Source organism: Erythrolamprus reginae, chromosome 11, assembly GCF_031021105.1.
Source record: "Erythrolamprus reginae isolate rEryReg1 chromosome 11, rEryReg1.hap1, whole genome shotgun sequence".
Lineage (NCBI taxonomy): Eukaryota > Metazoa > Chordata > Lepidosauria > Squamata > Dipsadidae > Erythrolamprus > Erythrolamprus reginae.
In genome coordinates this window covers 3,085,977-3,113,888 of record NC_091960.1, presented here as the reverse complement: position 1 = coordinate 3,113,888, position 27,912 = coordinate 3,085,977, and the positions used below count along the sequence as shown (strand labels likewise).

At 44.9% G+C, this 27,912-nt stretch overlaps 1 protein-coding gene across 5 annotated transcripts in view; it reads left to right on the top strand.

The window, feature by feature from the left end:
* The first annotated feature begins 18,163 nt into the window (after window positions 1-18,163).
* The window catches only part of SLC8A2 (solute carrier family 8 member A2), a 30,304-nt gene continuing 20,555 nt past the window's right edge, over window positions 18,164-27,912 (top strand). For 4 of the 5 annotated variants that reach the window (XM_070764850.1, XM_070764852.1, XM_070764851.1 and 1 more), the window contains exon 1: window positions 18,165-19,968. In XM_070764850.1, coding sequence (XP_070620951.1) covers window positions 18,404-19,968 — 1,565 coding nt within the window. In that variant the 5' untranslated portion in view covers window positions 18,165-18,403. Of the gene's footprint in view, window positions 19,969-27,912 lie in introns of all 5 variants that reach the window. The other variant, XM_070764848.1, reaches the window with a different exon arrangement.

The window sequence follows — 27,912 nt, the reverse complement described above, 5'->3', positions numbered from 1 at the left end:
GAGGGAGGCAGGAGTATTTCCAGACACGGGGATCACATCATCACAGGTAGCATAAAAGGGGAGGAGAAAGGAAGTTTGTTTGCTTAGAACTACATCGCCTTAAACACAACCTAAGCACAGCCCATAAAATCATCTGCTACAACGTCCTTCCTGTCAACGACTACTTCAGCTTCAACCACAACAACACACGAGCACACAACAGATACAAACTCAAAGTAAACAGCTCCAAATTTGACTGCAAGAAATACGACTTTAGTAACCGAGTAGTTGATGCATGGAACTCACTACCTGATTCACCTAACCCCCAAAACTTTACCCTTAAACTCTCCACTGTTGACCTCTCCTGATTCCTAAGAAGTCAGTAAGGGGCGTGCATAAGTGCACCAGCGTGCCTTCCGTCCCCTGCCCTAATATGTTCCTCTCTTACTAGTATCATGGATATAAACATGGTTATATCTTTGTACACTACCAATACGTACTTGACAAAATAAATAAATAAAATAAATAAGAAATAAATAAGATTCCATCTGTCAAACTGCTGGCAGCTGGTGATCAGCAGAAATATCTTGCAGTACTTCACTCTAACCACTGCACCACCAAGGCTTGGAATTACAACTGCGTGCAAACCATGTCCAAAAAAGGCACCCTTGGGACAACCATGAACTGGAGGACTGAGAATTTCAATTTCAATTTAGTAGATTTGTATGCCACCCCTCTCCAAAGACTCGGGGCGGCTCACAACAACGATAAAAACAATATTATAGTGGCACAAATCTAATATTAAAAATAACTAAAAACCCTATCATAATTAAAAAACCAAACACCACATACATACCAGATATAAATTATAAGAAGCCTGGGGGAAAGATGTCTCAAATCCCCCATGCCTGGCGGTATAGGTGGGTCTTGAGTAGCTTACAGAAGACAAGGAGGGTGGGGGCAGTTCTAATCTCCGGGGGAGTTGATTCCAGAGGGCCGGGGTCGCCACAGAGAAGGCTCTTCCCCTGGGGCCCGGCAGACGACATTGTTTAGTTGACAGGACCCGGAGAAGGCCAACTCTGTGGGACCTTATCGGTCGCTGGGATTCATGCGGTAGCAGAATCTCCATAGACCAGGGAGTCCAACCTTGGCAACATTAAGCCTGGTAGACTTCAACTCCCAGAATTCCCCAGCCAGCTTTGCTTGCAATCCGCCAGGCTTAAAGTTTTGCCGGCTGGGGAATTCTGAGAACCGAAGTCCGCCAGGCTTAAAGTTTTGCCTGCTTTCTCCATCTACCTCTCTTTCTCTCAGCCCAAATAACATCACATGATTATTGTTATGGGGGGGGGAAGGGAGGAGCAAGATGTATTAGAGATGTTCACTCATTGTTTATAAAGCAATCAAGACAGGATAAAATAATCGCAGAAGACACGACCCGCTCGATAAGATAATCTCATTATCACTTCTTCAACCCAGTCCTCCAAGGATGTGGGGAGACCCTCGAGTGCTATCTGCACCCCACCCCGAAAGGGAGAAACCGAATGAGTAAATTTGCACCAACTACTACCTTCTACTCCGAGAGGTAGATATCCTAGTAACAAGTCCCAATCTGCTACGGGGAGAAAAAAAAACAACAGATGGGTTTGTGCGAGCATCCACCTTTCTCTGCCATCAAAAAAGACACTTACTCCACCTCCCTTTGCCTTGCTGTCGTACAGTGTTTGCAATTTGTAAACACCCCCCTGCACCCCCCCCCCCCCCGTACAGTACTTTGCCTGTTGCTTTCTTCGTCTCCCCTCCTGTGGCTTGCAAAATTCTTCCTTTTGTGATCTCCTGCGGCGTCCTCTCTTTCTACAATCCGTAGAAAACTACCTTCCCACATTCTGGGCAACACCCAGAGTGTATTGCTAAGATATTTATCCCTCGGCTGGCTCTGATCTCATTTGCCACCTTATTCCACCCGCTGAAAGAGAAGAGACATTTTTGGCCAACGGGCATGATTTCAGATTTTTTTAAAATCTCCTGCGGCCGAGATTAAATGTAACCCTGGAGATGCTACCAAACTTATATGGGGCTGAGAGAAAAGGGTGGGGGGGGATAGAGTCCTTTTCCTTGTCCTGATCGTACGTATTCCAAATCCATCGTTCTTTGAATAGCGGTGTTTCATTTTAAAATATAAAACGGTGCTGGGTTTAATAAGGAAAAAGCCTGTGCAAATTTACTTATTTACTTATTTACTTATTTACTTAATTACTTAATTACTTATTTACTTATTTACTTATTTACTTATTTACTTATTTACTTATTTACTTATTTACTTATTTACTTAGATGGACCAGGAAGTCTTTTTCTGCCGTCAGACTTCTATGTTTCTATGTTTACTTACTTACTTACTTATTTATTTATTTACTTACTTACTTACTTACTTACTTATTTATTTACTTATTTACTTATTTACTTATTTACTTATTTACTTATTTACTTAGATGGACCAGGAGGTCTTTTTCTGCCGTCAGACTTCTATGTTTCGATGTTTACTTACTTACTTACTTACTTACTTACTTACTTACTTACTTACTTACTTACTTACTTACTTATTTACTTACTTACTTACTTATTTATTTATTTACTTATTTACTTACTTACTTACTTACTTACTTACTTACTTACTTACTTACTTACTTACTTATTCATTTGATTTGTATGCCGCCCCTCGCCGTAGACTCGGGGTGGCTAACAACAATAATAAAACAGCGTATGACAAATCTAATATTTAAAATAACTAAAAACCCTTATTAAAAGCCAAACATACACACAAACATGCCATGCATAAATTGTATAGGCCTGGGGGGAAAGGAATATCTCAATTCCCCCATGCCTGACGACAGAGGTGGGTTTTAAGGAGCTTTCGAAAGGCAAGAGGGGTGGGGGCAATTCTGATCTCTGGGGGGAGCTGGTTCCAGAGGGTCGGGGCCGCCACAGAGAAGGCTCTTCTGCATGCATTTATGGAAATATGAGATCTCTTAGAAGTTTCAGGAAAAGGAAACGGGGTGGGGCCTAACAAAATTGGAAGTAAAAACGCAAAGGTTTGAAATAAGCTGTACCCCAGTGCATTCAAATTTGAATGCGATGTTTTAAAAAAAGCCAACCTGAATTGTGGATATTTGGACAGATTTCATTAAAAAGGAGAAACTCCAAGAAACAGAAACAGCGTCTCCTTTTCCAAATGTGGATTTTCTGATCTGTCTGCTTGTTTGTTTTTAATTCCTAAAAGCGTTTCTAGCAAGGGTCTCCAACCTTGGCAAGTGGTCTCCAACCTTAGCAGGGGTCTTCAACCTTGGCAAGTTTAAGACTTGTGGACTTCAACTCCCAGAATTCCTCAGCCAGCTTTGCTGGCTGAGGAATTCTGGGAGTTGAAGTCCACAAGTCTTAAACTTGCCAAGGTTGAAGACCCCTGGTTTATAGTATAGTGTCTTTGCAGGTGCATGGATAATATTTCAAATTTTAAATCTGACAGGCGTTCCCAGTGCCCAGCCCTCCCTTCCCCCAGTCCTGTAATTTGCCACCGTAGTCTCTGAAGAATTTAGAGGCAACGTTGGCGGGAATCCAGTTTAAAACTGTAATTTTGTCATGGTGATCGCTTGCGAGGCTACGGGGTTAAGATTCTCTAAGAAAAACCTTCTGCTTTAAAATCTGTCCGTAGAAAACTGGGAGGCTACAGCTGCAAAGCTGGAGACGCATCTTGGTTAATGCATTTGAAGAAACGTGGCAGGAATTGAGGGTAGAGAAAAGAAGGTTTGGGGGAGACACGATAGCAGAGTTCCAATATTTGAGAGGCTGCCCTCCAAAAGAGGGGGTCAACCTATTTTGCAAAGCCCCAGAAGGCAGCTTAAGTAACTATTATTATTATTATTATTATTATTATTATTATTATTATTATTATTATTTTTAATTGGATTTGTATGCCGCCCCTCTCCGCAGACTCGGGGCGGCTAACAACAGTAACAAAACAGTATACAAATCCAATACTAAAACAGCTTAAAAAACCCTTATTACTAAAACCAAACATACATACAAACAAACATTCCATGCATAAATTGTAAAGGCCAAGGGGGAAAGAATATCTCAGTTCCCCCATGCCTGACGGCAGAGGTGGGTTTTTGGGAGCTTATGAAAGCGAGGAGGGTGGGGGCAATTCTAATCTCCGGGGGGAGTTGGTTCCAGAGGGTCGGGGCCGCCACAGAGAAGGCCCTTTCCCTGGGCCCCACCAAATGGCATTGTTTTGTTGATGGGACCCGGAGAAGGCCCACTCTGTGGGACCTAACCGGTTGCTGGGATTCGTGCGGCAGAAGGCGGTCTCGTAGATACCCTGATCCGGTGCCATGAAGGGCTTTATAGGTGATGACCAACACTTTGAATTGTGACCGGAAATTGATCGGCAACCAATGCAGACTGCTCTAACTTGCTCCAAATGTTTATTTCCAGCTCTAACCGGGTGCTAACAATGTTCCCAGATCTTTCCTGCTTGCAAGCAACATAGGGAATTCTGGGAAGTCCACACCCCTCCGAGTTGCCAGGTTGGAAAAAAAACCCACAAGAAGCAATGCCATCTCTTGCCAATGTTCTTTGCACGCCGATGATAGACAGACGTGTGTGCGAGAGCACAGGCTGTGTAGAGTGGGTGGGCCTAAAGGAGTTCCCTAGCAACTGTTCCTAAGGGTAGAGATGACGTGACTTGGGATTGGTCAATGGGAGTCCACCCCTGTCCCTTTGCAGGGAATGTTGCTACCCCTTTGGGAATGCGTGTGAGGCCAGCCTGCCCTGTGCTTTTTTCTTCGGAATAACGTCCATTTCTCCTGCACAGAACACAACGCCTCACAAGAGGGTGTTAAATTGCATTTCCCTCTAATGAAGCTTTATCGATGTGCCATCCGTTCTGGGAGCCGATCGGTGAATCGGTGAAGACCTTTTTAATTTTTCACTCATTTTCTCCTTTGCCTGGCCACTTTGCGGTAATTCACACACGTGCTAATTCCACCATGAACTTCCAAAAAAAAAAAAAGGTAATATAGGTGGAATATTCACAATTTGCAGACCTTTCCTTCCGGCAGGCCAGAATAAATGTCAGTATCGATTGTTGGCACATCCATCAGCAAAGATCTCTAAACATCCAGAGAAAGTGGGTTTAAAAAAAAAAACACAACTAATTTTGCCCCCCCCCCCTGCAATCTCCATGTTGTTCTGTCGGGCTCTCTGGTAGACTCCTCCCAAAAATTCACAGATACAAATTTCAGACACACACACGTTTGAAAATTCAAAACAATGTTCTTTATAAGGAAAATTCCCTTAAACCAAGCCCTCTTCTGGTATAGCCAAGAGCCCTCGTCTCCAAACAAACTGGTAATTTGTACAAGTCCCTTATCAGTTCTGAGATACTTATCTTGCAGCTGTGAGGCAATTCACAGTCCTTCTTCTATCACAAAGTGAAACACACTTTGCTCTGGTTTAGTTTCAAAGCGGGGAAAAATCAGCACACAAAAGGTCAAAGTCAGTAAAGCAGTCACGAAACACAAGGATCAGATAATCCTCCACAATGGCCAAACCCACAGGCTGCTATTTATAGCAGCCTCACTAATGACCACAGCCCCACCCAACCACAGGTGGCCTCATTTCCTTTGATAATAATCTCTCAGTTGTTGCTGCCTATGCATCGCTCTCCGCATGCGTGGCTGTATCATTAACTCTTGTTCCGAATCCAAGGAGGAGCTAGAGAATTGATCTCCTTCTGAGCTGTCTGCCACACTCTCCTCCTCCCTGTCACTCATGTCTTCTTGGTCAGAGGAGCCTTCATCATCAGATTCCACCGGGGGCAAACCAGGCCTGCAGCATGTGGATGTCTCCCCCGCATCCACAGTCCTTGGGGCAGGAGCAGGGCCAGAGCTAACAACAACAGTACTGCAAGCCACTAAACCTGACTGCTAGGTCTGCAGGTCAGCGGTTCAAATCTCATCACCGGCTCAAGGTTGACTCAGCCTTCCATCCTTCCGAGGTGGGTCAAATGAGGACCCAGATTGTGGGGGCAATAGGCTGGCTCTGTTTAAAAAGTTCTATTGCTAACATGTGGTAAGCCGCCTGAGTCTAAGGAGGAGGACGGCACGAATACCAGCGACCGACTAAACAATTTCATTTGGCGGGCCCCAGGGGAAGAGCCTTCTCTGTGGCAGCACCGGCCCTCTGGAACCAACTCCCCCCAGAGATTAGAATTGCCCCCACCCTCCCTGTCTTTCGTGAACTACTCAAGACTCATTTATACCGCTAGGCATGGGGGAGTTGAGATATTCCTTCCCCCTAGGCCATTACAAGTTATGCATGGTATGTTTGTATGTATGTATGTTTGGTTTTATAATAAGGGTTTTTAGTTGTTTTATTATTGGATTGTCACATGCTGTTTTTATCATTGTTGTTAGCTGCCCCGAGTCTACGGAGAGGGACAGCATACAAATCCAATAAATTATTATTATTATTATTATTATTAATTATTATTATTAAAAAATCGAATAAATAGGGGCTGCAGCTTCAATAGGGGTCACAGGAAGCAGCCAATAGGATCCAGCTGTGGCCCTTAAAAAGGATCTGTCTTGAATTCCACCAGTTGTGTCATATTCCTGCTTAGCCTCCCTCTTCTTCGTCCCCTACCCCTGTCCAATCCCCCCCTGGCAGACCCCCCTCCCTCCTTCCCCAAAGAGTCGGTTGCCGCTTTAACATCGGGAGACACACCATCTGGATTCCCAGCCCTGAATGTACCACGGTGTGTGTGTGTGTCTATGTGCCTGCGTTAGTCATGAAGGCAGCTTAAGGCAGTTATTAAGAAGTAGCAAACCCTCAATCGGAAAGTGGCGACATGTTAATTTGAGGCCCATTGTTGGCCTCTGGTAGAACGAGACTCCTGGATCTTTTAATTGGTGTTTCACCCAGATACACTTAATGAGGCTATTATGTTAATTACAGGAATGTTTATGCTGGAAAACTAGAAGTCCTGGGTTTTTTTTCCTTCCTGGAAATGAGGAAGGCTAGCGACTTCTTTCTCCTGTCGGCTCCTGAAACGCTGGACAGCTCCTGAAATCCTGGACAGCTCCCCATGACAGTAAACCCCCCATGATCTCAGTTTATTGATTGATTGATTGATAGAAACATAGAAACATAGAAGTCTGACGGCAGAAAAAGACCTCGTGGTCCATCTAGTCTGCCCTTATACTATTTCCTGTGTTTTATCTTAGGATGGATATATGTTTATCCCAGGCATGTTGAGCAACAATGCCCTTGAGTGTCAGGCCCAAAGTATTATGTGAAGTTAGAGGTTTTGGCCTGACAAAAGTTAGCAGCGATTGGTCCACATGGTTGCATTTGTGGGTCTGGGGATGTGAAATGAACTTTAACCTGGATGGGGACCGAGGGGAAATTTAGTGTTGGAATGATCGTGCATCGAATCCAAATTGGCCATGTTAATAAATCAAGCCTTGAGGAGTGGAATGTGACTTATTTCTCAAATGCTATTTGGTTCGCTGGACAGCAAATCCCAACACTGAATTTCCTCTCATAGAAACATAGAAGACTGACGGCAGAAAAAGACCTCATGGTCCATCTAGTCTGCCCTTATACTATTTCCTGTATTTTATCTTAGGATGGATCTATGTTTATCCCAGGCATGTTTCAATTCAGTGGCTGTGGATTTACCAACTACATCTGCTGGAAGTTTGTTCCAAGCATCTACTACTCTTTCAGTCAAATAATATTTTCTCAGGTTGCTTCTGATCTTTCCTCCAACTCACCTCAGATTGTGCCCCCCTTGTTCTTGTGTTCACTTTCCTATTGAAAACACTTCCCTCCTGAACCTTATTTAACCCTTTAACATATTTAAATGTTTCGATCATGTCCCCCCTTTTCCTTCTGTCCTCCAGACTCTACAGATTGAGTTCATGAAGTCTTTCCTGATACGTTTTATGCTTAAGACCTTCCACCATTCTTGTAGCCCGTCTTTGGACCCGTTCAATTTTGTCAATATCTTTTTGTAGGTGAGGTCTCCAGAACTGAACACAGTATTCCAAATGTGGTCTCACCAGCATTCTATATAGCGGGATCATAATCTCCCTCTTCCTGCTTGTTATACCTCTAGCTATGCAGCCAAGCATCCTACTTGCTTTCCCTACCGCCTGACTGCACTGTTCACCCATTTTGAGACTGTCAGAAATCACTACCCCTAAATCCTTTTCTTCTGAAGTATTTGCTAATGCTGGACAGCTCCTGAAATGCTGGACAGCTCCCATGGCAGTAACCCCCCCCATGATCTCAGTTTATTGATTGATTGATTGATTTGATTGATTGATTGATTGGATTTATATGCCGCCCCTCTCGGAGGAAATTGGGGCGGCTCACAACATATAAAAACAAGAGAATGCAATAAATAAATCCAATTATTTACACTAAACAAGCCATCTAAAATCCCCAGATACGTTCAAATCAATCATACACATTGAGACAACAGTCATACATGACATTAGTCAGCCACAGGGTAAGATCTAATCACCCCAAGCCTGGCAGCATAAATGAGTCTTAAGACTCTTGCGGACAGCAAGGAGGGTGGAGGTAGTGTGACTCTCCAGGGAGAGTTGATTCCAGAGGGCTGGGCCCCCCACAGAGAAGGCTCTTCCCCTAGGCCCCATCAAGTGACATTGTCTAGTTGATGGGACCTGGAGAAGGCCAGCTCTGTGGGACCTCACCAGTCACTGGGATTCATGCGGCAGGGGGCGCTTCCGCAAGTAACCGCAGGTTAAACCCACGTGCACCAGAGAACATGGATTTCATAGAAACATAGACTCCTAAGGCTGAAAGGGACCTTGGAGATCTTCCAGTCTAAGACCCCCTGGCCAAGGCAAGAGTCCTTACACCAACAGTTGTGCAATCTTTTCTTCAGAACCTCCAGCGATTGAGCACCTATAACTCCAGGAGGCAAGCTGTCCCATTGATTAATTGCTCTCCCTGTCAGGAAATGCCTTCTTATTTCTTCTTATTTCCATCCATTGGTTCTCATCCAATCGTAATTCTTTTTTCTTTCTTTCTTTCTGTCTGTCTATGTATCTATCACATCTATCTATCTATCTATCTATCTATCTATCTATCTATCTATCTATCTATCTCTCTATATATCTATATATGTCACATGTTTTTTTTTTGCTGAATTTGAAAATTAAGGGAGACTAGGGTAGATCTATTTCGGCCTTATTTTGGCTTCATCAGCTAGCCATACCCACTGGGACTTGAACCTGCAACCTTTGCCTTGTAAGGCAGAGAATTATCCTCTAGGCTACAGTATCCAATCCCTTCAGCTCTGCACCAGGGAAGGGTTACATATTTTTGTGTCAAATCACCCTGGTGTATTGAAGGAACATCACAGCTCCTTATTTGCCTCTCGGCCCAACCTAGGGCCATTTCCAAGGCAGTTATAATTTTATTGATAGCCAGAATATAGTTGTCGGCTATAAATATATTAACTGCCTTGAAATGGTCCTGGGTTGGGCAAAAAGGCATTTTTAAATTTAGTTACTGTGGATTTACCAACCACGTCTGCTGGAAGTTTGTTCCAAGCATCTTCTACTCTTTCAGTCAAATAACATTTTCTCATGTTGCTTCTGATCTTTCCCCCAACTGACCTCAGATTGTGCCCCCCTTTTCTTGTGTTCACTTTCCTATTAAAGACACTTCCCTCCTGAACCTTATTTAACTCTTTAACATATTCCAATGTTTCAATCGTGTCCGCCACTTTCCCTTCTGTCCTCCAGACTATACATGGAGTTCATGAAGTCTTTCCTGATAAGCTTAAGACCTCCCACCATTTTTGTAGCCCATCTTTGGACCCATTCAATTTGATCCATATCTTTTTGTAGGTGAGGTCTCCAGAACTGAACACAGTATTCCAAATGTGGCCTCACCAGCGCTCTATATAAGGGGATCACAATCTCCCTCTTCCTGCTTGTTATACCTCTAGCTATACAGCCAAGCATCCTACTTGCTTTTCCTGCTGCCCGACCACACTGCTCACCCATTTTGAGACTGTCAGAAATCACAGCCCTTTAATCCTTCCACCCCTAAATGAATTGAGTGGTTGTCCATTGTTGGCGTTGACTAATCTCAAGAATCTAAACAGAAGTTGAGAAGTTCAAAGTGTTGGTTATGACCCATAAAGCCCTTCATGGCATCGGACCAGAATATCTCCGGGACTGCCTTCTGCCGCACGAATCCCAGCGACCGGTTAGGTCCCACAGAGTTGGCCTTCTCCGGGTCCCCTCGACTAAGCAATGTCGTTTGGCGTGACCCAGGAGAAGAGCCTTCTCTGTGGCGGTGCCGGCCCTCTGGAACCAGCTCCCCCCAGATATCAGAGTTGCCCCCACCCTCCTTGCCTTTCACCAGCTCCTTAAAACCCACCTCTGTCATCAGGCAATGGGGGAATTGAAATTTTCCCTTCCCCCTAGGCTTATAGAATTTATACATGGTATGCTTGTATGTATGAGTGGTTTTTTAAATTGGGGTTTTTTAGATTATTTTTAATATTAGATTTGTTTACATTGTCTTTTTATATTGTTGATAGCCGCCCCGAGTCTTCGGAGAGGGGCGGCATACAAATCAAATCAAATCAAATCAAATCAAATAAATCAAATAAAAAAATAAATAAATAAATAAAAATAAATAAAAATAAATAAAAATAAATAAAATAAAATAAAAATAAATAAAAATAAATAAAATAAAATAAAATAAAATAAAATAAAATAAAATAAATTAAAATAAAATAAATTAAAATAAAATAAAATAAAATAAAATAAAATAAAATAATAAAATAAAATAAAATAAAATAAAATAAAATAAAATAAAATAAAATAAAATAAAATAAAATAAAATAAAATAAAATAAAATAAATTGTGGTTGCTCCAACACTGGAAGTTTTTAAGGAAGAGATCAAGACCAGCATTTGCCTGAAATGGACGAGGGTCTCCTGCCTGAGCAGAGGGTGGGGGGCTGGACTACAAGACCTCTGAGGTCCCCTCCAGCCCCGTTCTTCTTCTTATTCCGCTACAGCTTCCCTCATGCTTCTCCTTCTTTTTATATCCCCGCGTTTAGCATCCTTTTTATAGTTCGGTTGCTACGGGAACAGTGGCGTTGCTACGGCTTGAGCACAGCGATGATTGCAAAAACCTGGCCTTCCAACGAGAGTGCAGATGGGTTTTCACAGACATGACGTCCCCGGTCCACGTTTCGCCTAGGCTAAACTTTATAAACAGTGGAAACAGAGAGAGAGGGAGAGGGAGAGAGAGTGTGAGAGAGAAGAGAGGGAGAGAAGAGAGAGGGAGGGAGGGAAAGATTGAAGTGTGAGACAGAGAGAGGAGGGGAGAGAAAAGAAAGAGGGGAAGAGAGAAGAGAGAGAAGAGATAGAGAGGGAGGGAGAGATTGGAGAGAAAGAGAGGAAGAGAGAGTAAGAGAGGGAGAGAAAGATTGAAGAGCAAGACAGAGAGAGAGGGAGGGAGGGAGAGAGAGAAAATAAAGAGGAGGAGAGAGAAGAGAGAGGGAGGGAGGGAGGAAGAGATTGGAGAGAGAGGGAGAGAGAAGAGAGGGAGAGAAGAGAGAGAGAGGGAGAACAGAGGGAGGGAGATAGAAGAGAGAGGGAGGGAGGGAAAGATTGAAGTGTGAGACAGAGAGGAGGGGAGAGAGAAGAAGGAAAAGAGAGAGAAGAGAGGGAGAGGGAGGGAGAGATTGGAGAGACAGAGAGGGAGAGAGAGAGGGAGAACAGAGGGAAGGAGAGAGAAAGAGAGGGAGGGAAAGATTGAAGAGCAAGACAGACAGAGGGAGGGAGAGAGAGAAAAGAAAGAGGGGAAGAGAGAAGAGAGAGTGGGAGAAGCTGTCTGGGAGATGCTGCAACTGTTGTAAAAAACATCTTGGTTGCAAATTTTGGGTGATGCCCAAATTTGGATCACGGGCCTTTGGGGATGTGGCCACGGTCATAAGTGTGAGGACCAGACCTAAGTTACTCTCCCCCCCATGCCATTATAACTTCAAATGGTTGCTAAATAAATATTGGCAAGTCAAGGACTGCCTATACATCTAATGGTTTTGCAAGGTGGACAGCCTAAAGTTTAGGTGCAATTCATCTTTCCTTACGAATAGAATAGAACAGAATAGAATAGAATAGAATAGAACACAAGACAATACAATATAACAGAATTATTTATTGGCCAAGTGTGATTGGACACACAAGTAAATTGTCTTTGGTGCAGATGCCCTCAGTGTACATAAAAGAAAAAGATACATTTGTCAAGAATCATGAGGCACAACACTTAATGATTGTCATAGGGGTCAAGTAAGCAATGAGGAAACAATATTAATTAAAATCGTAAGGATGCAAGCAACAAGTTACAGTTCTAAGTGGGAGGAAATGGATGACAGGAATGATGAGAAAAAACTAGTAGTAATAGTAGTGCAGACTTAGTAAATAGTTTGATGGTGTTGAGGGGATTATTTGTTTAGCAGAGTGAGGGCGTTCGGGGAAAAACTGTTCTTGTGTCTAGTTGTCTTGGTGTGCAGTGCTCTGTAGTGACGTTTGGAGGGTCGGAGTTGAAACAGTTTGTGTGCAGGATGTGAGGGGTCTGTAAATATTTTCCCCGCCCTCTTTTTGACTCGTGCAGTCTACAGGTCCTCAATGGAAGGCAGGTTGTCAGCCATTGTTTTTTCTGCAGTTCTGATTATCCTCTGAAGTCTGTGTCGGTCTTGTTGGGTTGCAGAATCGAACCAGACAGTTATAGAGGTGCAGATGACAGACTCAATGATTCCTCTGTAGAACTGGATCAGCAGCTCCTTGGGCAGTTTGAGTTTCTTGGGTTGGTGCAGAAAGAACATTCTTCGTGGTGCTTTTTTGATGACGTTTTTTGATGTTAGGTGACCATTTTAGGTCTTGAGATATGACAGAACCTAGAGAAACCTATACAGCTCTTCCAAAGAGAGGAGAAGGCAACCAATGATCCTCTGGCCAATTATATTAACCCTCTGGAGCACTGTCCAATCTGCCACTGCCCATCTAGAGTGGCAGTCCAGATGTTTCAGCAGACCAAACACAGACAGTTGGTGCAGAAAGAACATCCTTTGTGGTGCTTTGTACCAAGGAGGAGCGGGCTGGACTAGATGACCTCCGATCTCTTTTTGTTTCCTTGGATTCGTGTCTCCTTAAATCAAGAGCAACCAAGGGAACCAGAATAAAGCACATCAGGAACAAGCATGAAATTTCCAAACATTACGCACTGGAGTAAAATTGAATACGCTAGACAATAACTTTCAGCCTGACATTAGTTTAATTTTACGTTGTTAAATCTCTTCTGCCCTTTAAGGAAAACCCAGCAGGTCATTATTAAAATCAAATTAGTATTCAGCTATCCATGACAGTAATCAAAACAGGAGAAAGCATGAAGAGGGAGAGCCAGAGAGACAATTACAGTAATTTCTGTCTCTGTAGTAACCACAACTCTCCCTCTTTAAGGAATCACGGGGGATTTAATATTGGAGGGCAACGTTTGGGTTCTAAATGAAAGGCCAAAAGTTTTTTGGCTCCAACAGGTTAATCTCCTTGAAAACCTACTTGATGGAAGGAAATATATGGGAACTACAGCAGAATCCAGTCAAAGTTAAGTGGGAAGGGCGAAAGGGGGGGGGGGAATTGATATGGATGTTGAATCAATCCATATTAAAGGACAAAGTATGTATACAAACGATGGGGAAAGCAATGGATTTGTTTTTTTTTTGAAAGAGAATAGGAAGGAAGAGACTTCATTGCAAAATGTTATCGGATACAGCCAAGGTGTAATTCTGATTCTGTCAACCACTTAGAGAGGGCTGTAAAGCACTATGAAGCATTATATGTCTAAATGCTATTGCTATTCCTTCCTTCCTTTCTTCCTTTCTTCCTTCCTCCCTTCCTTCCATTCTTCCTTCCCTCCTTCCTTCCATCCTTAGTTCCTTCCTTCCATCCCTCCTTTCTTCCATCCTTAGTTCCTTCCTTCCTTCCATCCATCCTTAGTTCCTCCCTTCCTTCCATTCTTCCGCCCTTCCTCCATTCCTTCCATCCTTCCATCCTTAGTTCCTTCCTTCCTTCCATTCTTCCTTCCATCCTTCCTTCCATCCTTAGTTCCTTCCTTCCTTCCTTCTTTCCATCCTTCCATCCTTAGTTCCTTCCTTCCTTCCATCCTTAGTTCCTCCATCCTTCCTTCCATCCTTAGTTCCTCCATCCTTCCTTCCATCCTTAGTTCCTCCCTTCCTTCCATCCTTCCATCCTTCCTTCCATCCTTAGTTCCTTCCTTCTTTCCATCCTTCCATCCTTAGTTCCTTCCTTCCTTCCATCCTTAGTTCCTCCATCCTTCCTTCCATCCTTAGTTCCTTCCTTCCATCCTTCAATCCTTATTTCCTTCCATCCTTCCATCCTTAGTTCCTTCCATCCTTCCATCCTTATTTCCTTCCTTCCTTCCTTCCTTCCATCCTTCCATCCTTATTTCCTTCCTTCCTTCCATCCTTCCATCAGTTCCTCCCTTCCTTCCATCCTCCCTTTCTTCCATCCTTAGTTCCTTCCTTCCTTCCATCCTTAGTTCCTTCCTTCCTTCCATCCCTCCTTCCTTCCATCCTTAGTTCCTTCCTTCCTTCCATCCATCCTTCCTTCCATCCTTAGTTCCTCCCTTCCTTCCATTCTTCCGCCCTTCCTCCATTCCTTCCATCCTTCCATCCTTAGTTCCTTCCTTCCTTCCATTCTTCCTTCCATCCTTCCTTCCATCCTTAGTTCCTTCCTTCCTTCCTTCTTTCCATCCTTCCATCCTTAGTTCCTTCCTTCCTTCCATCCTTAGTTCCTCCATCCTTCCTTCCATCCTTAGTTCCTCCATCCTTCCTTCCATCCTTAGTTCCTTCCTTCCATCCTTTAATCCTTATTTCCTTCCATCCTTCCATCCTTCCATCCTTAGTTCCTTCCTTCCTTCCATCCTTCCATCCTTATTTCCTTCCTTCCTTCCTTCCTTCCATCCTTCCATCCTTCCATCCTTAGTTCCTCCCTTCCTTCCATCCTTCCTTCCATCCTTCCTTCCATCCTTATTTCCTCCCTTCCTTCCATCAGTTCCTCCCTTCCTTCCATCCTCCCTTTCTTCCATCCTTAGTTCCTTCCTTCCTTCCCTCCCTCCCTCCATCCATCCATCCTCCCGAGGTGGATCAATTGAGGACCCAGATTGTTGGGGGCCAGAGGCTGATTCTGTCAGCCACTTAGAGAGGGCTGTGAAGCAGTATACAAGCAATATATAAGCAGTATATAAGTCTAAATGCCAGGGCCGTGGGGCCAGCAACCCCTGAGCCCTTCAGAGGCCTCCTTGTTAACCCCACCCAGCTCGTCCACCTTCTCTAAATGCAACTCGGGTTCAGGTTGTCCGGAGCCGCTGGAGAAGGAAAGGGAGCCTCTCGCCCAGCCCAGTTTCCTCCCTGCTGCCGTCGGAGGGGTTTCTTGCTTTCTCGGCTGGAGGAAGCGCTGACTCAGCAGCTCTCTTGCAGAAAACCGGAGCAGCGGCTGGAACGTCACATAGGTAGCAGCTGCTCAGCCCGCTGCCCCCAGAGAAGAGCCGGCCATGGAGTGTGGAGCCACTGCCATCCGGGGCTGGTCAGGACATTCAAGTCGAGGGCAAGGAGTCCTCGACCATCGACAGGTGGCTTAGCGACTGGTCAAAAGCTGCCCAGAGGTTACGAGGTGGTGGGACAAAGAAGTTCAGTGAATAGAGGAGAGAGAAGAATAGAGAATATAGAAATACAATAGAATAGGATAGGATAGGATAGGATAATACAGAACAGAACACAAAGATGGAGTGGACTCGGGTTTCCTACTCTATTCTATTCCATTCCATTCCATTCTATTCTTTCATTCCAATACTGTATCTATTTTATTTTATTCCATTCCATTCTATTCTTTCATTCCAATATCTATTTTATTTTATTCCATTCCATTTTATTCTTTCATTCCAATATCTATTCTATTTATTCCATTCCAATCCATTTCATTCCATTCTATTCTTTCATTCCAATATCTATTCTATTCTATTTATTCCATTCCATTCTATTCTTTCATTCCAATATCTATTTTATTTTATTCCATTCCATTTTATTCTTTCATTCCAATATCTATTCTATTTATTCCATTCCAATCCATTTCATTCCATTCTATTCTTTCATTCCAATATCTATTCTATTCTATTCTATTGTATTCCATTCCAATCTATTTCATTCCATTTTATTCTTTCATTCCAATATCTATACTATACTATTCTATTTTATTTATTCCATTCCTTTCTTTCATTCCAATATCTAGTCTATTCTATTCCATTCCATTCCATTCTCTCTCTCTCTCCTCACTGCTTACCACTATTTATTGCCATTGCTCTTTAAATATTGTGTTCCTCCAGGAATTGTTTTAAAAGCAGATTTTTTTAAAAAATGATAATAATTATCTTCCCCCTTCCCTTGCTAATTTGTTATCTGAGTGGGCAAATGACTCATGTGTTTACTTGTCGGATAGCAAATTAAAGGAGGGGTCACCCAGGCTCAGAAAGTGCTGCTTGGTCTAAAGAGGCAGGCAGAATGTTGCCAGGATGGGATTCGAACTTGGGGCATCGCAGGAGTCCCTCTATCATTCCAGACAAATCCAGTCCCTTCGTAAAAGCTCCAGTGATGAAGCACCCACAACTTCTGGTAGCAAGCTGTTCCACTCTTTAATTGTTCCCACCGTCGGTTAATTTCTCCTTAATTCTAAGTTGCTTCTCCCCTTGGTTAGTTTCCACCCGTTGCTTCTAGTTCTGCCTTCTGATGCTTTGCCAAATAGGTTGACTGCCTCTTTCTCAAGCCCTTCATGGCACCGGACCAGAATATCTCCGGGACCGTCTTCTGCCGCACGAATCCCAGTGACTGGTTAGGTCCCACAGAGTTGGCCTTCTCCGGGTCCCGTCAACTAAACAATGTCGTTTGGCGGGACCCAGGGGAAGAGCCTTCTCTGTGGCAGCCCCGACCCTTTGGAACCAACTCCCCCCACATATCAGAGTTGCCCCCACCCTCCTAGCCTTTCGTAAGCTCCTTAAAACCCACCTCTGTCGTCAGGCATGGGGGAATTGATACTTTCCCTCCCCCTAGGCTTATAAAAAATTATGCATGGTATGCTAGTATGTATGATTGGTTTTTAAATTGGGGTTTTAAATTAACTTAAACTTTAAATATTAGATTTGTTTACATTGTACTATTATTGCTGTGAGCCACCCCGAGTCTGCGGAGAGGGGCGGCATACAAATCTGATAAATAAGTAAGTAAGTAAGTAAGTAAGTAAGTAAGTAAGTAAGTAAGTAAGTAAGTAAGTAAGTAAGTAAGTAAGTAAGTAAGTAAGTAAGTAAGTAAGTAAGTAAGTAAATAAATAAATAAATAAATAAATAAATAAATAAATAAATAAATAAATAAATAAATAAATAAATAAATAAATAAATAAATAAATAAATAAATAAATAAATAAATAAATAAATAAATAAATAAATGCAATAACACAAGTGTGGGTCTCACCAAAGCAGCAAATATATCTCACATAACTTCCTCCTCTAATTTTTCCCGTAACAACAACCCTGTGAGGTTCATTGCATTGAGACGGAAGGACTGGGTCAAAGACACTCAACTGTCTATCATGCCTAAGGCGGGACTACAACTCACCGTCTCCTGGTGATTGGCCCAGAGTCACCCAGCCAATTTTCAAGCCTAAGGTGGGACTAGAAATCACCGTCTCCTGGTGATTGGCCCAAAGTCACGCAGCCAATTTTCAAGCCTAAGGTGGGACTAGAACTCACCGTCTCCTGGTGATTGGCCCAGAGTCACCCAGTCAATTTTCATGCCTAAGGTGGGACTAGAATTCACAGTCTCCTGGTAATTGGCCCAAAGTCACACACTTGACTAGCAAGGCTAAGGCAGGACTAGAACTCACCGTCTCCTTCTTTCTAGCCTGGTGCCTTAATTCTGGAGAGCATCTCTCGAGAACGCTAACGTTTCTTCCTTCTCCTTTTCTTCCCTCCCAGATCCTGTGGCCCCCAACGACTCCAGAAGGATGCGGCTTCCGTGGTGGCGGCTGAGGGTCTCCTCGTCCTTCCTTACCCAAATCTTGGTCGCCGGAGTCTTTTGTGCTGGGAACGTCTCCTGGGTGGATGCCAACGAAGTGGACCTCGAAGCGAACGGGACCTGCGGAGGCAACACTAGATGCCAACCTGGAGTCATCCTTCCGGTTTGGCAGCCGGACAATCCTTCTTTCGGAGACAAAGCTGCCCGGGCCATTGTCTACTTTGTGGCCATGATGTACATGTTCCTGGGGGTCTCGATCATCGCCGATCGCTTCATGGCCTCCATCGAAGTCATCACTTCCAAAGAGAAGGAGATCACCATCACCAAAGCTAATGGGGAGACCAGCATCGGCACCGTGAGGATTTGGAACGAGACCGTCTCCAACCTCACCCTCATGGCCTTGGGGTCCTCGGCTCCCGAAATCCTCCTGTCGGTCATCGAGGTCTGCGGCCATAACTTCCAGGCAGGAGAACTGGGTCCTGGCACGATTGTGGGCAGTGCGGCCTTCAACATGTTCGTGGTCATCGCCATCTGCGTCTACGTCATCCCCAACAGCGAGAGCCGCAAGATCAAGCACTTGAGGGTCTTCTTCGTCACCGCTTCCTGGAGCATCTTTGCCTACATCTGGTTGTACCTCATCTTGGCGGTCTTCTCGCCGGGGATCGTCCAAGTATGGGAAGCCCTGTTGACACTGATCTTCTTCCCGGTCTGTGTCGTCTTCGCTTGGATCGCCGACAAACGCCTGTTTTTCTACAAGTACGTCTACAAGAGATACAGGGCAGACCCACGCAGCGGGATCATCATTGGGACCGAGGGGGAGTTCCCCAAAGGCATCGAGATGGACGGAGGATTCGTGGGCAACGACCACCGAGAGAGCGTCTTCGCGGACGGGAGCGCCGCGTCCATGGCTCCCCTTCCCGTCGTCACCCAGGAAGAGAAAGAGTTGGACGAGAGCCGCAAAGAAGTCATCCAGATCCTCAAAGACCTCAAGCAGAAGCACCCCGATAAAGAGCTGGAGCAGCTGGTGGAGATCGCCAACTACTACGCTCTGCTGCATCAACAGAAGAGCCGGGCTTTCTACCGCATCCAGGCCACGCGCATGATGACCGGGGCGGGCAACATCCTCAAGAAACATGTCACGGAATTCTCCAAGAAGTCCGCCAACCTTCTGGAGGTGCCTTCGGAAGCCGAGGTGGAGGAGAACTACAGCAAGATCTTCTTTGAGCCGTTCATGTACCACTGCTTGGAGAACTGCGGTTCGGTCACGTTGACGGTGACTTGCCAACAAGGTGGAGACACCTACAACACGTTCTACGTAGACTACAAGACCGAGGACGGTTCGGCCAAAGCCGGTTCCGATTACGAGTACAGCGAAGGCACCCTGATCTTCAAACCCGGCGAGACCCAGAAGGACCTGAAGATCGGCATCATTGACGACGACATCTTTGAAGAAGATGAACACTTTTTTGTCCGGCTTCTGAACCTGCGGGTGGGCGACGCGGAAGGCATGTTTGAGTCGGATTCGGCCGAGCACCCCAAGGGACGCTTGGTGGCCCCGCTGGTGGCCACCGTGACTATACTGGACGATGACCACGCTGGCATTTTTGCTTTCCAGGACAAACTGTTAAGGGTCAGCGAGTGCCAAGGGACCCTGGAGGTGAAAGTCAGCCGGAGCTCGGGGGCCCGAGGGACGGTGATGGTCCCCTACCAGACGGTGGAGGGAACTGCTCAAGGAGGGGGTGTGGACTATGAGGACTCCTGCGGGGAACTGGAGTTCAAAGACGATGAAACTGTGTAAGTAAACCAACGTGGGCAGGAGGTCAATTGTGCGATACGGAGCGGAGGACAGAAATTAGATGGCCAGAATGAATGTTTGAAATCATATTCCTGACAATTGAAACAGGTGGTTACTATGGGAATGAATTGAGTTGAGTTGAGTTGAGTAGAGTTGAGTTGGATTGGGTTGGGTTGGGTTGGTTCTCCTGATGTCCATTTGGGGAAGGTAGCTTAATCTGGAGCACAGAGCGACAGTTCAAGGATGTCTTCCAACTCATTTATTTGTGTGTGTGTTTATGTCTCTCTGTGTGTAAGTTAGAGGGGCCTATGTGTGCAGGAGGTCAGTTGTGCGATACTGAGTGGAGGACAGAAATTAGATGGCCTGAATGAATGTTTGAAATCACATTCCTGGACAGTAGAAACAGGTGGTTACTATGGGAATGAATTGAGTTGAGTTGAGTTGGGTTGGGTTGGGTTGAATTGGTTCTCCTGATGTCCATCTGGGGAAGTTAGTTTAAACTGGAGTCCGGAGAGATAGTTCAAGGATGTCTTCCAACTCATTTATTTGTGTGTTTGGGGGGGGGTTACAGGTGGTTACAGATGGTTACTATGGGAATGAATTGAGTTGAGTTGGGTTGGGATGGATTGGGTTGAATTGGTTCTCCTGATGTCCATCTGGGGAAGTTAGTTTAAACTGGAGTGCAGAGAGATGGTTCAAGGATGTCTTCCAACTCATTTATTTGTGTGTTTGGGGGTGGGTGGGTAGCAGGTGGTTACTATGGGAATGAGTTGAGTTGGAATGGGTTGGGTTGAATTGGTTCTCCTGATGTCCATCTGGGTAACTTAGTTTAAACTGGAGTGCAGAGAGACGGTTCAAGGATGTCTTCCAACTCATTTATTTGTGTGTTTGGGGGTGGATGGGTAGCAGGTGGTTACTATGGGAATGAATTGAGTTGAGTTGGGTTGGGTTGGGTTGAATTGGTTCTCCTGACGTCCATCTGGGGAAGTTAGTTTAAACTGGAGTGCAGAGAGAGGGTTCAAGGATGTCTTCCAACTCATCTATTTCTGTGTGTTTGTGTGTGTGGTAACAGGTGGTTACTATGGGAATTAATTGAGTTGATGTTGGATAACCATCTACTCAAGACTCATTTATACCGCCAGGCATGGGGGAGTTTAGATAGTCCTTCCCCCTAGGCCATTACAAGTTATGCATGGTATGTTTGTGTATATGTTTGGTTTTATAAATAAGGGTTTTTAGTTGTTTTTTTATTGGATTGTCACATGTTGTTTTTATCTGTTGTTAGCCACCCTGAGTCTATGGAGAGGGGCGGCATACAAATCCAATAAATTATTATTATTATTATTATTATTATTATTATTATTATTATTATTATTATTATTCATCCCTCCTTTCCTTCCTTCCTTCCTTCCCTTCCTTCTTTCTTTCTTTCTTTCATCCATTCTTTCTTTCCCTTTCCTTACTTTCACCCTTCTTTCTCTCCATCCCTTTCTCTTTCCTCTCCTCTCTGCCTGCCTCTTCTCCCTCCCTCCTTTCTAATGGAGGCCAATAAAATCCAAAACCTCAAAAGCTCCCAGGAAAGTTTCGGGAACTGAGCAGCAGCCCCAAGCAAAACCCAAAAGACCGAGAGAAAAGGCTTCCCTGGCTCAAAGCTGCCTCCAGAGAGTCTGTTCTGCAGGTTGGGCCACCCCCAGACCCCCCCAGACCCTGCCCCAGCCATCTTCCTGGGAAGTCTCCCACAGGATGAGTCATTCACAGCTGTGTTGGGCTGGATGTCAATCAAAAACGTCTCCACAGAGTCCCAAACTGCATCTTGGTGCTTTTTGGGAGCAACTTGAGAGCTTTGTTGGGGGTGTTGTCTTTGGTTCCCCTTCGTTGAAGAGCAAAAACTGACTCAAGAAAAACCACCTACAGGGTGTAGGTAGGGCTGATGGGTTTGCCTCTCCAGTAGCACTAACCCAAAATACTGAAATGATGAGTCAATGGAGTTACGTCACTGGTTTCCCCCCTAAACTGGTCCCTTCGTGTTCTGTCTGGGTCACTCCGGAAGCTATGACCAACCCAAAAAGATAAGCCAGACACACCGTAAAATTCAAATACAGTTTTATAATGTTCAAGGAAAACGAAGCTAACAGAAAATGTCCTTACAAAGCAGGAAAACGCTGTATCTTCAAATATATACACGAAGGCAATTGTCCATGCATCAATATAGGATTCTTGCTGCCAAGACGAGGCTGTAGATAACAGACATACACCTCCCACGGTTCTTCAAGACTGCTGGGCCACAAGCCAGGAACAGAAACGCCGAGAAACAATGCAGGTTACAGGAACTCCAAACACTCCACATGGCTTCAAGGGTTTGCCTGCCTTATAAACCCTTCCCTGCTAATAAGGACCACACCCCAGCCCTGGTGTTCCTTATTCAATGCTGATAATATCTCCTCAATTGATCCTTCCTTTGATCTAAACGTCTCTGTCGCATGTCAATGACAGCTTGTGCCTCGTCACCTAATGACTCCAAGCTACTGGCAGGGGAGGGCCCCTCCCCAGGGCTCCCATGCTGTTCTTCCTCGTCACATTCCTGACTGGACCCTCCCCCGTCCGACTGCTCAGCCCCCTCCTCTTCGCTGTCTCCGGGCATGGAGCCAGCAGAGATGCAGCTGGCCTTTGATCTGCCTCAGGCTGAACCACAACACCTCTAAAGGTAGCTCAGCACATCTGGAGGACGGGAGGTTGAAGAACCCTTGCCTTGAACCAGCGGTGGAGAGCAACGGCCCCTTTATGACCTCTGGGGGATTCAATTCCATGCTGACTCGTGAATTCTGGGAGTTGAAGTCCGGAGGTCAAAAAGGGGCCATAGTTGTGCCTTGGACCTTGCCAGAACTTTGTGACCCAAATGATTTGCCGTATCTCAGAAATCAGGAGGAGGAAGGTATTAAGCATCTCTGTCGCCTTGATTTACCCATAAAGTAATAAAAGCCGGAGGTAGATGGACAATCATTAGTGCACAACTGTTTATACAGGAGCCAGCTGTGTGCAGCAGCTGCCCAAGAAGCCAACACCGTTCTAGGATGCATTAAATTCAGTTCCTGCGGATTTACCAACCACGTCTGCTGGAAGTTTGTTCCAAGGATCTACTCTTTCAGCAACATGAGAAAATATTATTTTACTGAAAGAGTAGTAGATCCTTGGAACAAACTTCAAGCAGGTCTTTTTCTGCCGTCAATCTTCTATGTTTCTATGAACAGAGGGATAGAATGAAGATCACGCGAAAGTGTTAATATCACTTTACAAGGCCTTGGTAAGGCCACACATGGAATACGGCATTCAGTTTTGGTCGCCACCATGCAAAAAGGATGTTGAAACTCTAGAAAAAGTGCAGAGAAGAGCGACAAAGAGGACTAGGGGACTGGAGGCTCAAACATATGAAGAACCGTTGCAGGAACTGGGCATGGCTAGTTTGATGAAGAGAAGGACCAGGGGAGACACAATAGCAGTCTTCCAATATCTCAGGGGTTGCCACAAAGAAGAAGGAGTCAACGTATTGTCCAAAGCACCTGAGGGTAGAACAAGAAGCAATGGGTGGAAACTAAACAAGGAGAGAAGTAACTTAGCAGTAAGAAGAAATTTCCTGATAGTTAGAACAATTGATCTGCGAAACAGAAGTTGCCTCCAGAAGCTGTGAATGCTCCAACACTGGAAGTTTTTAAGATGTTGTATAACCATCTGTCTGAAGTAGTGTAGGGTTTCCTGCCTAAGCAGGGGGTTGGACTAGAAGACCTCCAAGGTCCCTTCCAACTCTGTTGTTGTTGCTGTTGTTGTTGTTATTATTATTATTATCATCATCATCATCATCATCATCATCATCATCATCTAATAAATAAGTAAACAAATTGATGTGTTCCTTTTGAAAAGGGCACATAGTAAAAGGGACTTGTTTATTTATTAATTTATTGTACTTTGTCAAGTACCTATTGGTAACATACATAGATATACTGTAATGCTGCTTTATGTACATGAGATGGGTACTAATAAGAGGGAAACATTAGGACAGGGAATGGAAGGCGCGCTGGTGCATTTATGCACGCCCTTAACTGACCTCTTAGGAATCGGGAGAGGTCAACAGTGGACAGTCTAAGGGCAAAGTTTTTGGGGGTTAGGTGATAATACTACAGGGTCAGGTAGTGAGTTCCAGACATTAACTATTTGATTTCTAAAGTCGTATTTCCTGCCGTCGAGTTTGGAGCGGTTCACTTTGAGTTTGTAGCTGTTCTGCGCTCGTGTGTTGTTGTGGTTGAAGCTGAAGTAGCCGTTGACAGGAAGGACGTTGTAGCAGACGGTTTTATGGGCTGTGCTTAGGTCGGTTGGAAGGTGATGTAATTCTAAGCTTTCTAAGCCCAAGATTTCAAGTCTGGTTGTATAAGATGTTCTGTTACATGTTGAGGAGTGGAGGGCTCTTACAAACATAGAAACATAGAAGATTGACCGCAGAAAAAGACCTCATGGTCCATCTAGTCAGCCCTCATACTATTTCCTGAATTTTATCTTAGGATGGATCTGTGTTTATCCCAGGCAAGTTTAAATTCAGTGACTATGGATTGACCAACCACGTCTGCTGGAAGTTTGTTCCAAGCATCTACTGTTTGGAGATTGTCAGAAATCTCTACCCCATAATCCTTCCCTTCTGAAGTTTTTGCTAGCACAGAACTGCCAATACAATGCTCAGATTGAGGATTCATTTTGCCCAAGTGCATTATTTTACATTTGGAAGCATTAAACTGCAGTTTCCATTGCTTTAACCACTCATCTAGTAAAGCTAAATCATTTTGTGTTGAAACTTCGCTATGAAAAGATAATCTTTCTGGGAGGGGAAGGATTGGGAGCGCGTAATCCAGAAGTTGGTTGGCTGCCTGGTGTGCGATGACTCCAGCTGTGTCCCGTGCTCCTTCCCCAGCTTTGAGGTCACTGCCCCCCCCCTTTTCCATGCTGCAAAGTCTCTTCTCCTACTCATCCACCTTTCTCTCCCCTCCCCTCCAAACCAAGTCATAATGCAAAGCAGCCCTTAATCTCCTGTAAGCCCAAGGATAAAGGAAGCAATTATCTCTCCCCTCCCTCAAACCCCGGGGGGGGGCTCCTGGTTTCAGGATGAAGGGACAAAGGAAGGAAGGAAGGAAAGACAGACAGAATGAAGAAAGAAGAAAGAAGAAATGAAGGAAGGAAAGAAGAAAAGAGGGAAGGAAAAAGAAAAGGAAAGGAAAAGAAAGAAAATGAGGATAAAATGAAAGAAACTGAAGAAAGATAGGAATGATGGAAGGAAAGAAAGAAAGAATGAAAGACAGAATTAAGAAAAAAGAAGGAAAGAAGGAAAGGCAGAGGTTGGAGAAGAAGGAGGCCCGGGAATCTCCTCTGCTGAAGATCTTCTGCCTTTACCGAGAGCTTTCGAAAGGGAAAAAACCCGCCTGAGCTGGGTAGTTTTCTTACAGACGTCTTGTGACCCAACTAGGTAACATCATCAGTGTGAGAAGAAAGTGAGGCTTCTGGGGAGGAGGACTTCCTTGCTTGCTTGCTCCCTCCCTTTTTCCCTTTTTCTTCATTCCCCCATCCCTTCCTCCTGCCCTCTCTTTTCTTTTTCCTTCCTTCCTGCTTTTCATTCCTCTCTTTTCTTTCTTCCTTTCTTTTTCCTTCCTTCTTTTTGCACTCCTTTTCTCTTTTTTCTTTCTTTTTCCTTCCCTCCCTCCCTTCCTCCTCTTTTTTGCCTCCTTTCCTTGCTCCTTTTCTCATCTCTTCTTTCTTTTTCCTTCCTTCCTTTTCCCTCCCTCTCTCCCTCGGGGGCCATCCTGGCAGCCGGAGAGCGGCTTCTCCTCTCTGCCAAAGTCTCTCCCGCCGCCGCCTCCCCCATCTGCCCACGCAGCGCCCAGCGGCGGGGCTCCAAGGCCGGCGGGGCGGAGGCGCCTTCGCTGCTGGCCGGGGACGGCGAGGGGTGGGGGTTAAAGCTGGAGCGAGGATCGGGGTGCCGTTGCCGGGTGTGTGTATTAGAAGTAGAATTATTTTATTGGTCAAGTGGGAAGGAAGGAAGGAAGGAAGAGGAGGGAGGAGAGAAGAAAGAAGGGAAGGAAGGAAGGAAGGAAGGAAGGAAATGGTCTGGACGGAAAATAAATCCGCCTGTTGCAACCCCCAGAAAGGAAGGCCTGCAAAGCATATTGTTGTTATTTGCCTTGATGACAATACCTAGTGTGGCAATCGATGGTCTGAAAGAAAAGACCCAAGCCAAGAGAACAGCAAGGTCCCCACAGTCATCGTTGTCATTGTCATCATCGTAGTCCTCTTCTTCCTCTTCCTCGCCCCTTGTCCTCCTCTTCCTCCCTTCCACAAACCCCGCTTCCTTCCAGCTCTGATTAAGTTCCATATCTGGCTAATGAAACGTCTGCAAGTCAGCAACCCCAGACCAGAGAGCATCAAAGACCCCATGGTCCTTCTCCTCCTCCACTCCCCACTTCTCCACCAACCCCACTCCCTCCTTGTGCTGATGATGTTACCTAGCAGGGTCACGAAACGTCGGCCAGAAAACCTCAGAGAGCCTCGAGGACCCTACAATTCAACCCCCTCCTGCTAAAAATCTTCTATCCATAATGTCATTACTCTCTGCCGGCGGCCGATTAAGCCGGCCTTGCAGAGGAGGGAGGGGAAGGGTTAAGCGCCAGACCAATTTCACGGCTTGCAGGTCTCTTAGATCCGCCTAGAGTTGCAGGTGCCCAGGAGAGACCCAGTTCCGTTGCTCCCTTGAATGGAAAATGTTTAAAAACAGAAACGAGGCAACCTCTTGTTGTGCTCCCTCTGGGGAAACGCTCCCTCTGACAGGTGGACTGGATATAGAACGGATCTTTCCTGGTGAGACCTCATTGGGTCTCTCTCTCAAGAGGGGCGCTCAGCTGTCTTTGGTCCTGATTTGAGGAGCTGGGATCCTTTTTGACTGATCTTGGGGGATGAAAGTACAAGGACATAGAAACCTAGAAAATTGAGGGCAGAAAAAGACCTCCTGGTCCATCTAGTCTGCCCTTCTACTATTTCCTGTTTTTTATCTTAGGATGGATCTGTGTTTATCCCAGGCATGTTTAATATTCAGTGACTGTGGATTGACCAACCACGTCTGCTGGAAGTTTGTTCCAAGCATCTACTACGCTTTCCGTCAAATAATATTTTCTCACGTTGCTTCTGATCTTTCCCCCCAACTCACCTCAAATTGGGCCCCCTTGCTCTTGGGTTCACTTATCGGTTAAAAACACTTCCCTCCTGAACTTTATTTATCCCTTTAACCTATTTAAATGTTTCGATCATGTCCCCCCCTTTCTCTTCTGTCCTCCAGACTATATAGATTGAGTTTATTAAGTCTTTTCTGATAAGTTTTATGCTTAAGACCTTCCACCATTTTTGCAGCCCGTCTTTGGACCCGTTCAATTTTGTCAATATCTTTTTGTAGGTGAGGTCTCCAGAACTGAGCACAGTATTCCAAATGTGGTCTCACCAGCACTCTATACAGCGGGATCATAATCTCCCTCTTCCTGCTTGTGATACCTCTAGCTATGCAGCCAAGCCTTCGACTTGCTTTCCCTACCACCTGACCGCACTGTTCATCCATTTGGAGCTTGTCAGAAATCGCTACCCCTAAATCCTTCTCTTCTGACATTTTTTGCTAACACAGAACTGCCAATACAAGACTCAGATTGAGGATTCCTTTTCCCCAAGTGCATTATTTTACATTTGGAAACATTAAACTGCAGTTCCCATTGGACAATGGATAGTGGCCACAAGGAAATCCATAGCTGGGAATTTGTAATAAATATCTCTGAAGGGTCAGGCACGAAAGACCAAATCTGCTCAGGAAAGATCTAATGAAATTGATTTATTGCTTTAAAACAAAGTTTGCAAAGGAATCTTCTCAACTC